The following is a 14,197-nucleotide window of genomic DNA, read 5'->3' as shown; positions in this document are numbered from 1 at the left end:
TTCAGCTGCAGAAAGATCTAAGACTTTGAAGCAATGATGCATTGAATTATACGTGTCCTGACATAGTTATAGTATGGTTGTTTTCAACCGATGGTACCCTGGAGAGAAGAGCATCACCTGCTTATGCCTTTCATTAAGAAGCAAACTTTAACCTGATGGGTAGACATTATTACCATTCTCTTTAGTGCTTGGAACTATTTCTGATACTTCACTGTTCCTAATGGGCAAGCAATTGTCACTAACAAGTGCGTTCGAGGGTACACATCTTGGTATCCTTACACAACTTTTCAGGAGGGGTAGAAACACAGAATCACAAAGACTGGAAAAAGCATTTGAGATAAAGTCCAGTCATCAACCTGACCTACACATTCCCATCACTCCTTTTCATTTCCAAAGTGTTTAAAATAGCTTAAAATCTCCAAATGCTTAAATTGCCATGTCTTGCCCAGGCTAAAAACCATCCCTTATGGTCCATCCTTCAAGCTGCTCTATCCTGTTGCATATCACAAGCAGCAGCTGACTGGAGCAGAGGAGGACCATCTTCCCACAGCACCTTGCTGCAAAGAACTGAGCATTTCTCAGTGTGCATCTCTAACTTATCTAACTAGATTCCTGTTTGTGAGTCAGAGCAGTTCAGTTTGAGAGCCACCATAATTAAGCTGACATGCCATTCAGTGATCTTATTCACAGACAACAATTACTGCAAAATCAGAAGAATGATTCAAACAAAGGAAAAGGTACAAAAGTTTTCCTTGAGCAAGATGAATGCACTTTACACCACAGTAATGTAATAAATTGCTTCATCAGCTATGTCTCTTTAATCACAAAAAAAAGTAGTTTGTACATGGACAGAACATCTGGCAACAGAATCAAGCAAACAAATTGCTCTCAAAGAGAGCAATTAAGTCAGTTAACTGATTGCAAATACCTCCCTTTACATTTCTTTCCACAGACATAATAAAATACAGACATACCTTTGGAAAACGTCAGCAATCACTACTGCCTCAGCATCAGCTGTGTTTCACAGTTACTATTGGTGAGGAAAAGCCACTTAACTTGTGCTGCATTCATTCCTAGTAATGGTCTCCTGCCCAATGTGAGAAGTCAGGTTTTGTTGTCTGTTTGAGAGGTCATCAGTCTTTGATACACAGAGGTATCTCTTTCTACTTACAATTCAACACAGAGTGCATTTTAAAAGATTACCATATAATGGATTTGTACAGCAATACTAGGAAAGCTTTCACAGTTAAGAAATGATGTTTTGTATTATTGATAGTATGTTTAAGAAAAAATAAAAAATAAGAGAATTTGGTTTAATTTCTTAATAAATTATTAAGAAGTATTTATTCTGAAAAAAGAAAGATTTTGTCAAGCAGAACAATCATTTTTATTAGAAAAGTCAAACTAGAGGAAAGTATTTTCTGTTCTGTTATTTTGGCATTATTTAAAATGTACAGCTGCAGTTGCCAACTGGAATTTCAATGCAAGTTTAGCAAGTGAGATACTTGTTCACAGTTCTAGTACAATCAGCTTTGGTTATTCATACAGGATATGGAGATACTTGAGACTTAGTTTCTGTTCTAATATTTATTAATTATCCAAGTTTCCCAAAAGAAATCTGTTATTTCTGTGAAACAATTAGTGTCTGACAACTGAATTACTTTTCAGTACACCTCTAGCAATCTAATTAATGTTCTGTCATCCATATGATAGGTGATACAATTATTAAAACTCAGAAAAGTCTGCTTTTCTCCAAATGTGGATATTCTGAAATATCACCACTTAAACCAAATGGCATCCACACTAAGGCTGTTGTATTTTTATTACCACAAACCAAGAAGACCATATACTTGTCCAGTAGCCAAGTCTGAGGAAGAAGATATAACTAGCTTGCTTTACAAAACAGTTATCTCACAGCAAAGAAATTTGAGCTTTCCTAAAAGTTAATTCTCAAATTTCTGTACATCCATCTATATACATCTTGTGAAGCAAATCAAAACAGAACAGATTTTAAACAACTTTTAAACTAAGAATGTGATTTGCAATTTTCTCATGAGTCTAACGCAAGCATTTGTATGGAAAGACAAGGAGAACAAGCTTCATATTTAAAAGGAGAGCATCCAATTTCTGGAAAGCCCATTGAAGAGGCAAGCCAGAATCCTGAGTGAGTTAATACAAGGAACCACAAGAGTATCTCAAAAGCCGGAAGACATCGAGCTATTTACTTCAATGTACTTTTACCATCCAGAGAGATTCTTAGTAAGTAATTTTTTCTTTTTTTAGAAAAAAAAATTTTTCAATAATAGTGAAAACTCTCGGAATACATAGTACCATATGTTAAACATATATCCAAACTAGTCAGATTCTAAACCATCAAAAAACATTTATTGTGTCTTTCCCAGTAGTTATTCTACATGTAAAATGGAGTAATTAAATTCATGATTTTTTTTGAAAGCTTAGTATAGATGACCATGGTTGTTGATATGGCTCATTCCACTAGTTCATTTAAGCTCTTGGGATCACTTACTGTATCTGTATAGTCTTACACAGAAAGAGGTAAGCTGATTCTGCCTAAAATCTGATGTTACTGATGCAACCTTGGATAGATCCAAATGCCACAAATCCATAGTTGGTGTTGTGGACTGCTCCCACCTCTGCTCCCATCTCACAGAATTTTGCAAGGATCATGGTGAGATATCTTTAGTGTAAGCAAATAATGCTAGTTGACTTAAACCTAATTTTAAAGGTTGAAAATTGAAAACTAATTGGAAAACAATTTCAAATTCAAAGTAAGGTAAGCATACAGCAAAAATTGCCAAAACTAGTATATTATCATAATCAAGAATGACATAATGCCTGACAGCTTGATTTTCTTCTGTACCTATTTCCTTTCTCCTCTTTCCCAGAAAAACACTGCAGCAGCAAGAAACTCCTCACCCAGGTGCCTAAGACACACCACAGCATCTGTTTCCAGTCTCTGCCACCAGCATTTTCTGTAACAGAAATATTCTCTCTCTGTACTCTGCCAGACACATTCCCTATACTCACATCTAACCCTTAATTCCCCCACTACATCTAAAAGAGAACATGCATCTGCCTCACCCTACTGCAACCCTGCTCTGTATGCTCTAAGACATTACAAGTTGCATGTTATCTGTTATATTGAAGAATCTTGAATGAAGAAGCAGTATATCAAGATCAGGATGGAGAGAAACAGAACGTTGTAGGTCTTCTCATTTTCTGGAAGTATAAATAGAGTGCAGTTTAGCCTCACTCTCCCTCCTTCATAAAGGTATTTTTTCCTGGAGCAACTTCCCATAATCATTCACCCTTGTTAAATCTTGCTTTCATCTTTTGTTGCTCATCAAAAGATCCTAACATCTTGAGCTGAAATTGTGTCAGAACTTTACAATCATTGAAATCTCCAATGGCTGGAAGAACAAGGTTCTCCTTCCTAGAAACAATCAAGGATTCTCTTTATTCAATTTGCTTCAGCCTGTGTCTCTCTCTGCTTCAGAAACTATTGAGGTATTCAGAAACTATTGTTTCCTTGCTGACTGGATACCATTTCAGCCTGAGGTAGTGAAGAATCTGTCACCATACAACGTAAGCAATAACTACAGTAACAATGAGCATTATCTTCTCTGCAAGAACCTATGGTGACAGAGTCAGGTACTCATTTCATCTTAGATCATGCAAAAAAAGGATCCTGCAAAATCTACCCAGGTGAAGTCTAAGAATCTGTCATGCAATGTCCCTTTCTGCTAGCCTCTAAATCTTGCAAAAACTACCTTCAACATATGACCACTATTGTATCTAGCACATATGAGCATAAAACAAATTAAAAAATGAACTCTGAAGTTTTCCATCGGTTCAGGTATGAAGGCTGAAGACGCAGTTCTGAAGAGGTCTTAATCAAGAATCAATTTTTCAAGATGTATGATGATACAGTCTCAGGACTTGAGATTACTTTTGCATTCATTGGCCTTTCTGTAGCAACCAGAATCAGAAACAGCAGGCTTCTGCCATCAGAGGAAACATTACATCTCACAAAAACAAAACAGATAAAATTTTAAAAACCTAACTGCAATTATAACACATTGACAATCTTGCAGATAGTTCACTCTTAATTGGAACCAAGCTCTCTACTGACTCACTGAAATGCCATGTGCTCAGTGCATGCTCCACAAATACTGATCTAACTGAGTTTAACATTCTAAGTTTAAATGATAATATGCTTGTAGATTTTCAATCATTGCTTAGACTGTTATTTCAATTACAATGATTTTTATAGCACTCGCTTAATCTATATGTCTCTTTCTTTGACAAGTTATTCCAAAATGGGCCTGTTCCACTGCTGAAGAAGGAAAACCAGTGCCACAGCTTAGCAGCTTATACCCTTAACAAGTACCATGGATTCAGATCATGTTTGCCCAGACAGTCAAAAGGCAGGGGTCTTGGCCAATCAGCCAGAGATCAGCAGCCTTGTTTTACAACAGTGTCTTGTTTCAAAAAAGTACTCTTAATAATCTCAGCAGCTTCAACAAAAATATTTCTTAATTCAGTGTATATTCAGTGTGTATATAAGCCCACTTCTCTAAACAAAGCAGATTTCTACCAACTTCTCTAACAGATTACCATCAACTCCTCTAAACAAGGTTCGACAAGTGTGTCTGATCACTTGAAACTGTAAGATTACAGAAGTGAGACTCTGTCATACCAATTATGTAAAGCCATTGGAAAGAAATCCATGCATTTTTGCAAGCAGGCAAAGCAGGCTTTTCACAGAACAAAAGGAGCCTTGTCTTTTTCCATTATGTGATAAATCCTAATTAGAATCAATGATTTTTTACTGTTGGCCCAGATATGCTTGTTTACATAACTGTAACTTCTTAAAACAGAAATCAAAACACTACTAGTAAAATACATCCACCAATATGACAGACCTTGAAGAAAAATACTGTCATTGCATGATGCTTACCTCTGATCGTTCTTGGAGGCAACTCTGCAAATATTGAACAGTAACCAATATAGAAAAGAATGAAAGCAATTTAGTTTTGTTTGAATATGTTTATAGAAATAAACAAAGAGCACTCATAAAGGCATATTGTCATCTCTTTCTTGAGCTTGTTCAGCTCATGACCAATAGAAAGCATTCAAAGAGGGGAAAAAGACCGGGAAAGTAATTATTTATTACCATTCTTCATATCAGGCACTCATAACATTTCAACATGTCTTGCAGAAACAGCTTTTGAAAAGGAATTTTTATTATGGTTACATCTCTTGAAATGATTTACTTGTGATGTTGAACTTTGTAATGATGCTTGTTAGTTCTCCACAGCTGAATGCTCATGGAGTAAAGTCGCTATATATCTTATATACCTATAAAAGAGTGGTAAGAAAGTACCAAATGTAACTCAAAACTGTCTTCAAGAGACAAGAGAAACAAGCATTCGGAGAAGATAAAGATGATATAAAAAACAACTGCCATATGGCTCTTCCAATATTTAGCAATCTCAGATGTACTTAGCAGAGCTGACTGAGTCCCTTGGCAGCTCTAGACAAAATAGTCATGGAACTTCACCAGCTCCCCTTCCTAAATTTCCCTCTCAGTTAGCTCAGTAACCTGCAGACTCAGTTTATTCCCTTACAATAATTACCTGCAGAAAGACTTTCCAGTTTCAAAGCAGGACTGCTCAGAAAAATATCTTCAGCAACTATTTAAGCACTGTAAACACAAGATCAACAGCAATTACGGAACTGTAAAAAAGGACTCCACTGCACTGGCTGAATTGGTAACGCACTTGTCCAAGAAGCTTCCCTGTATGGAGAGTCCACTATGACTACACTCCAGACAGTGCTTAATCCTTACATCATCCAAGTCCTTTGGAAATCTACCTTGCAATTTATCTGTACCTTCAAAAACACACAAGCTTTCAGTATCTCCACAATGCCATCTCAGCTAATCAAGACAAATGCAAAGAAAGAGAATTCAAGCTGATTCTTGTATTCCTTACATTCTTCAGGCTATTCTGGTTGAAGATTTAGATGTACGTATAAAAAATGCATTCAAGATTTGTCAGTGAAATTAATGGTATCACTGAGGAATCATTCCTGGCTGCTGGGTTCTGCTTGAAAGAACCTCACTGAAGTCTGGAAGACAACTGCTATGCAATTGAAAGGCTGGGTGACCTGGGTCTGTTCAACTTTGAGAAAAAAAGACTAAGAGGGGATCTAATTAATGTTTATAAATATCTTACATGTGTGAGTCAAAGAGACATGGCCAACCTCTTTTCAGTGGTCTGTGGGGACAGAACAAGGGGAAACGGTCATAAACTAGAGCATAGGAAGTTCCACACCAATATGCAAAGGGACTTCTTCACAGTGAGTGTGACGGAGCACTGGAACAGGTTACCCAGGTAGGTTATGGATTCTCCTTCTTTGGAGATATTCAAGACCCACTTGGATGCCTGCCTGTGCAGCCTGCTGTACGAGGCATGCTTTGCAGGGGTTTGGAGTTTCTGGAGGCCCCTTCCAAACCTTACAGTTCTGTGATTCTGTAATTTGGTGTAATGCACTCTATAAAAACGCACAAGACCAAACCTTCTGCTTGATCTCTTTACATATTGTCACTTACATCCTCCTAAGTAGGAGTAAAAACATATTAAGCAAAACATGAGTGTTGCTGTAAATCAAGAATACCTTAGTACCTCTAAACACTTCAGCATATATCTGCATTTTTCTCACAAGGTATTTAAAAAGTGCAAACAGAAGCACTAACAAGTATTTTACCATCTCCTACTTATTCACTACAAATAATCCAACAACTATTCTATAATGCACGATTCTCAACATTCAAAAGCCCATATTTTCATGTAAGCCATTAGATTTGGATGCCTGGAAAGTTTTCCATAGCATGTTAGAAGTATTAATTAAACCTATAACCCTCAGGAAATCAGTGTCAAGCACCTGAACAAAAACTGTTAGTGTGTTTACCACTGCTTTAAATCCAGACTTCCTTTCTAAAGTAGTAATACAGTAATGCACAGCACAATCATTATAACTGGTTGTCTTGTCTGTCCTTCTCACTTCCTTTCCTCTATATACATTTTTTTAATAGAATCACGTTTTCCATGAACGGCTTCTGTTTGTTTCTGTTGTGAGTATATAACAACTTGTGTTTCCTGTTTTCCCATCAGATACCATTAGGTCTTTCTGTCAGCAAATGGAAAACTTCACAATTTATTTACTCTCTTTCTGACAAGTTCAGCCACCAACCAACCAGAGATGTCTGAAAATGTAGAATAGAAGTTATGCAAAAGAATGTTATGGCTTTGTGAGTCACCCAATTTCTTCATTACTTCACACAAACCTGCTCTAAAACCACATCCCTGGCATTGTCATTCAGTTTTGATTTCAGGTAATTTTCTCTTTCTTCAGTGTTCTTTCACCGTTTCTGCTCTCATTCTTCATATTGCTGTCCCTTCTCACTCATCTGCTGATGTCTTTCTCTGAGGTTTTTTCCTATGTGCTACTGCCTTAAAAAACTGTTTTATGGTTTCCTGATAAGTACTTTTTCTCCCTGTTTCTTTTCTCATAAATCTGACAAGGATCACCTGAGGAAGAATTGAAGTTAATGGTCCATCACATCCCAAGAAAAAAAGAAGCAATATATTGGATTTTTTTTAAAAAATTCTGAGAGTAGAGAACCTGAATTCAAGCTCTCACGTACGACATTTCCTCTGCCTCACCTTTTAAATTTAAGAGTTAAGTCTGAGATGATAGCTCCCCTCTAAAGACTGGCACTTTAAAATTTAAAAAATAAAAGAAAAAAATTCCTCTAAGTTTATAAGCAAACCTTTAGAATAAGTCAGAAATCATAAGAATGGAATTGTCAGTGAGACAAACACAAAATCAGACTCTTTGCACCAACTTACATTTCAGAACTTTACAACATTTCATAGCGACTACTTTTTTTTTTTTCTTTTTTTTTTCCAAGTAAGTTACGATCGGCAATTATTCCTAGAAAAAATACATTCATCGTTTCCTTAGGTTGTGCTAAGGACTGGGAACAGCACTGCTGAGAGCACTTTCTGTTGGCACCAAATGTGCTCTTAGTGAGGTAAGTTAATTGTCATCTAAAACGCAGCCTGTGTGTAAAGCCAGCAAGGAATCTGAATTAGAGAGTTAACTGATGATTCACTGGAGTCCAAACATCAGCTGATTGGTAGAGTTTCCTGGCTATGTTATCATCTTCCATTATGTATGCAGGAAACTAGCTTGTAGCATCTCTAAATAAAGCAGACAGATTAGCAGATCTTTGGGGGTTGAATGCTCAGTACTAGAAGATCTGAGCAGAGAACTTATCCTATGTCATTTTTCTTACTGTATTCAGCACAACAGAGCTTAGAGTCTGTTTTTTTTTTTTTTTTTTTTTTTTTTTTTTGTTGTTGTTAGTAATGACACAAGCTATTGCCCTAAAAAATACACAAAATACACAGGTTAAGGAGGAATAACATGATGCAATAGTATTTGGGATAAATTATATCATTTATTCTGCACCACTTTTTTCCTGTGTGTGATCCATGCAGTTCCAGAGACTGGCAATAATTTAAGCTTCAAATTTTGAAGTTTACCATCTCATTTCTGCAGTCCACAAGCTTTTTAAATTAAGAAAAACAAAAACAAAAAAAAAATCAAACATTATCTGTCAGTACACATCAATTTAAAGAATACCTTCCTTTTCTAGATGGAAAGATGGAGCAGACCTTTATTCATAGACATTACCTAAAAAAAACCCACATTAGCATTACCTATGAGAAGCAGAATTACAACTTCTGAGCGTTCTTATAAGTAGTAGTCTTTTAAGGGTAAGAGAGGCAGAATTCAGACTTACTGTGCATTTGTTCGGCTTCTCTCCTGAGTGAACTCTCATGTGAATCAGCAGTTTATACCTTGCATTGAATGGCTTGAGCCTTCTTGGACAGCCTGCCCAGAAGCACGTGAAGTCTTCTCCCTTCCTCTGGTCTATATGAATCTTCTCAATGTGTCGCACAAGTTCTTCTTGCTGATCATATAGCATGTTGCAATCAATCCAACGACAACCATGTTTGCCATTAAAATTATTCAGGTCTCCATCTTCTTCGAGCTGTGGGTCTGAAGCAGAAGGAGGCATTTGCAGAGGGTGCACATGACCAGGGAGACTTTGAGGAAGCTGGTGCTGGTGAGCATGGTATGGTGGTGGTGGCCCTTGTGGAGTAGGTGGCAGCAGTGGGGGTGGAGGAGGCATATCAATAGTGTGACCTGAGAAGTCATCTAATTGTTCATTTTTCAGGGCATCCACTGCTTGGCTGTCCATGGGAAACATGCCCTGTTGGATCACCATGTTAGTCATCATGTCTGTCTGCAGGCTAACTTGCTCCAGCTGCTGCATTCGCTGGTACTCACCAGCTCCATTCTCAACAAACTCTGGGAAGGCAATGTTGCAATTAGCCATGAGAAGTCCTTTGTGGTAAGCTGGAACAGAGCAGTTTTGGGGTATACAGCTGCCTCTCACTCCCAGAAAATGCCCATAGACCTCAGGCTGTGGGGAAACATTAGCTGGTGAAGTCCTGGAGCTGTTGATATAGGCCACTAAAGAAGTAGGGGATGTACGAATGATTGTATTGAAGTCAATCCCAATGCCATCAGACAGAGGAGACAGAGAGAGTGCTTTCTTTTTGGAGCGGGCAGCTTGAGACTGGGAGAAGGAATGACAAGCACTAAGATTAGGGGAGTGGCTATTTTCCATGCCAAGTAGGTTGGATGGTAATGGACTAGATATGCAGTTACTGGATACAGATGGTGCAGGTTGAATATTTAGTAAGTCCCCCAGCACACTGCCATTTTGTAAACTTTGATCAAGTGGAAGAGAATGAAGTATCCCATAAACATGTGACCACTCTTGCTTAACAGTCAAAGTCAAGTGATTTTCTGACAAGCTTGATGTCGTAGAGTCCAGAGACTTGTGTGACAACTGTGACCTGCAACAAAGGCATAATAAACTAAGTAAGCAGTTAGACACTTAAACAGTACAAATTTAATGTGTATGTACTGCTGTGGAGTAGTTCTTCCATCTTCATACACACTTAAAACTAAAGAAAAGCAATGTATAAATTCTTCCTAACTTCTGTTACTCACATTTTTGCATTCTCCATTAATGTACAAACAGGTATACACAGTCAGTGTATATGTAAAAAGACACTTAATAATTGAACTTTAACTAATTTTTTTTTAAAACCTTCATATAACTGTAAATGGGTTTTGTCTTCTGAAGCCAAAGCATTGTGTTCCTGCCTTGTATGAAGCTCACTGATTTGACATGACTGTCTATTATTTTTGCTAGCAAAGAAAGGGAAGAAAACTGAATAAAGAATAAATGTTTAACCTTTATGACTTTGCCAATTGTAATTCATAGAAATATTATTCAATACAGAAATAGCTCAAATTGTACAGATTATCACAGAATCACAGAATCACAGAATCACATATCTAACTATAGAAAACAAACAAAATACATCAATAACATAGAAGATCTAGCTGAAGGGGTTTATTTAATTTTATTTTGTGATGTGTTTCCTTTCAAGTCAGTAGTCAGTTTTTTTCTCACAAAAGTGTAATCTTACTGTTATTGTTGGCCTGTCACAGAAAGACTAAGAAATTCGCTTATGCTGCAACTCTCCAACAGGTTTAAAAAAAAAAAAATAAAAAAAAATGCAGTACTTTCTCCTATCATACATAGATTTCAGGTCAAATTAACTTCTCAAATGACAGCTAGTAAGTTGTAATGGGTACTGTAAATACCAGATATTAAAAATATTTCTTAAATTTCTAAGTAAACAATATATTGAATATTTACATGCAGAAATCCAAAGACAGTCATGCAGACAAGGAATAATGTATTCTTATTTACAAAGGTAAGATACTACAGTCAGTTACTTATAACGTTTTTTACATAATAATTTTATTACCACAGATTTGCAATTTATAGAACAAAAACTATGAACCATGAAGAAAACAATCAGAAACAGATCTCAATTCTTTCTTGATAAGGAGAAATAAGTCCCATCTCTTTCTTCCTACATACAGAGTTACAACAAGCACATTTACAGAAAAATTCTACATACTTCACTATCTTCATACTAGGTAAGCAAATTTTGAGTTCACTCAGGATAAGTAATATTGCTGTTGCTTCTGAGTTCTACACAATTTTCTTACAGACTCTGCTTCAGGGGATAAGGGTCCACAAGACAAGGATCCATGAGACACTTCTGTTAAGGGTCATAGCTGCATATTATGTCTGCACCACAACTCTGTCTGAATTAACTGCAGTTTTAGTGGAGATATGTGAAACCACCTAACTTCAGAATTACTGGTAGGTGAAGCCAGGGATCAACATCAGTCAACACAACAGATCACAAACAGAGAAGTTACCTCCTCCAGCAAACTCTCCTTATAATTTTAGTTTGCTATAATATCATATGGTATAGAATATTCCTTTGGGCCCACTAGAAACAGTTCATCCTCATTTTGCCAGCCCAAATCTCCCAGCCACTTGTATTCTAGCAGCCCAATCCATCTGCTGGTTATTCTGATGTTCTTCAGTAGCATTCTTGGGTATATGCGCATCTGGTGACATACCTTCACAACCACGTTCTCCATCTGGGCAGCAATATCTTTCTGCAATGCCGCAGGCCAGATGGGTTTAGCTCTGTACTGCCAGTTGTTCTACTTCCATTGCTATAAACATCACTGCAGGCCATCTCCCACAGTACGTGAGTCAGTGTGGAGGTAGAACATTGTCTGCTTTTCACATTCAGCAATATCTAAATCCAGCTGGATGGTCTTCAGCAAATTATCTCAATTCACCTTCTCTGTCAGCATTTTCTGCTGTTTGTCACATAGGACATCAGATAGCAGCCTTCCACCTCCAGTGTTTTCTTATGATATGGCAGGCTCATCAGTGAACAAGGCATATTGCTTCTCACTCTGGCAATTCACACACTACACACAATGGGGACTCTTCAGCATGCATTATCTCCTCCTCTAAAGATATTCTGAAATTTTTGCCTTTGGGTTATTCCATGATTACTTCTGAGATTCCTGGGTGACTGGGGTTTCCTACTAAAACTTGAGTTGTCAGATCAGCGTGGCTCATTTACTCCACAAAGCATCAGCTGCATGATGTGTGGAGGGGACCCTCCCTTTGAATATCCAATGCAGCACAAGCAGTCAGAGTACCAAGAGCAGTTATGCTTCAGTACCAAGCACTTCCAAAGCAGATCAGAACCCTTCAGATGCTGCCAGTATCTCAGTTGACTGTAGAGGACTTCAGATCCTCTATATACCCAACCCCAAAACACTAGAGGATGACCCTGAGCTTCCACTGCTGCTTTCTACAGGAGCTCTAAGAGGGGCATTCTCTCTAACTGCAGTGTAGATCACTTTTTTCTTTTCACATCTTGGCTGCCCAGACTGGCCCATGGGCTGCTGCATGAACTATCTCCTGTTTAATTTGTTTAAAGGCTTGCTGTTGCTCAGGTGTTCATGTGAAATTCTTCCACACCACTTAATAGAAAGGGCTTACAATCAGACTGTAATCTGGAATATGATTTCTCCAAAAATCCACAATCCGTAAGAAAGGTTGTGCTTTATTTTTTCTAGATAGGAGAGACATATCTGCTATCTTATAGATCACGTCCATAGAGATCTGATGACATTCAACATAACTGACTCCTCTGAAAAGGTGTGTCAGAAACTCAAAAAAGATGAAGATTTTATCACTTCTGGTGTATATACAAAAATCTGATTAATTGTAGTTAACAGTAGTTTAGCAAACTTTCCCTTCTTGTGCCTATCAGGAAAAATCAAGGCAAGTCATTTTGTCTTGAGTAAATTCAATCCACAATCTGTTTTGGATTGAATTACCAGAGCACAGGTCATGATGCATCCTGAAAAGCACAATGCAGAGAAGGCTCTCAGCCTGTAACACATTATGAAGTTAGTTTAAACAACCAGCTTAGGCAAATGCAGTTTAATGCTAAAACAATTTTTTTTTTAAGTGTTTACACAATCTGTAAATTAAAATCTAACTTAAAAACTTGTTTTGCCCCAAATTGAGGGGAAAATCGCTGAAATAGACATTCTTTGTATGACAAACTGATTTTATAAGTCTTCATTGATAAATCATTAAAAGAGACTCTAGAAACACTAGAACCTGAATTCTGCCAGAGTTTCAACTTCAGTTCACCCTTAGTAAATGTTTCTTTAAAATAAAAACGTATAACTCAGTGTTGACATAGTACACACAGCCATACGTTCATGTAAATATAACAAACTCTGCAGGCACACTGAGAACTTCCGAGTATTAAGTAGGTAATATACTCTAATGATATTTACATTCTATTATTTCTATTCTGACATAGAGGCATGTTTCTGGAGCTGTCATTTTTTATTAGCTTAGCAGTGAGTGGTTTTTCCTAACACGTTAATAAAGGAAGCACAATTCATTTTCTAAATTGTCCCAGAGGACTCAGTTTTCACTACTAAAGAGACAGAAATAGAGCAGATCAGAATATCTCAAACTAGAAGAGACCTGCAAGGATCATCCAGTCCAACATGTCCCAGAATATTACAGATTGTAGCAAGATTTTCTTCCAGTTGTATAATAACAGTTTTAATTATTTCAAGATCATTCCTTAGCTTTCAATAAAGTGATATAGTAAAATGTAAATATTTTATATATTTTATATATATATATAGGGTTTAGAGAATAAGAGATCTTTTGTGAACAAGAACTGTTATATTTTAGGTTCAGGAGGCAACTATTGCTCAAGTCACATCTACAGAACTGGCTGCATAGTTTCTGACATAACACTCAGGATTATTTTTTCACTGTATTTTTAACTAAAGTATAGGGCCGAGCTTACTGTACCTGTATGGAAGCCAACTAAACAATGAGTGTTTTCCCTTCACTCATGTTTGCCTGTTGTATCCATAGCTATAATCTCAAAATTTATTGGAGTATATGGAACATATGCTGTCAACTGCTCGTGCAGTGCAGATAGGGAACTGATACAATTAAGTTAATGATTGAAACGATTTGAAAGCAAATGTGGTTGATGAGAGAAGAAAAGTGTTATTGGAGCGTTAGAAGTTA

General features: G+C 37.0%; 1 protein-coding gene across 2 annotated transcripts in view; it reads right to left on the bottom strand.

The window, feature by feature from the left end:
• Positions 1-14,197, bottom strand: part of GLIS3 (GLIS family zinc finger 3) — a 150,093-nt gene that overhangs the window by 95,947 nt on the left and 39,949 nt on the right. For both annotated transcript variants that reach the window (XM_052700934.1, XM_052700935.1), the window contains exon 3: positions 8,897-10,022. In XM_052700934.1, coding sequence (XP_052556894.1) covers positions 8,897-10,022 — 1,126 coding nt within the window. The remainder of the gene's footprint in view (positions 1-8,896; positions 10,023-14,197) is intronic.

This window comes from Tympanuchus pallidicinctus, unplaced genomic scaffold (assembly GCF_026119805.1).
Source record: "Tympanuchus pallidicinctus isolate F22 unplaced genomic scaffold, pur_lepc_1.0 scaffold4, whole genome shotgun sequence".
NCBI classification, from domain to species: Eukaryota; Metazoa; Chordata; class Aves; order Galliformes; family Phasianidae; genus Tympanuchus; species Tympanuchus pallidicinctus.
This window is presented reverse-complemented; position numbering and strand designations above follow the sequence as displayed.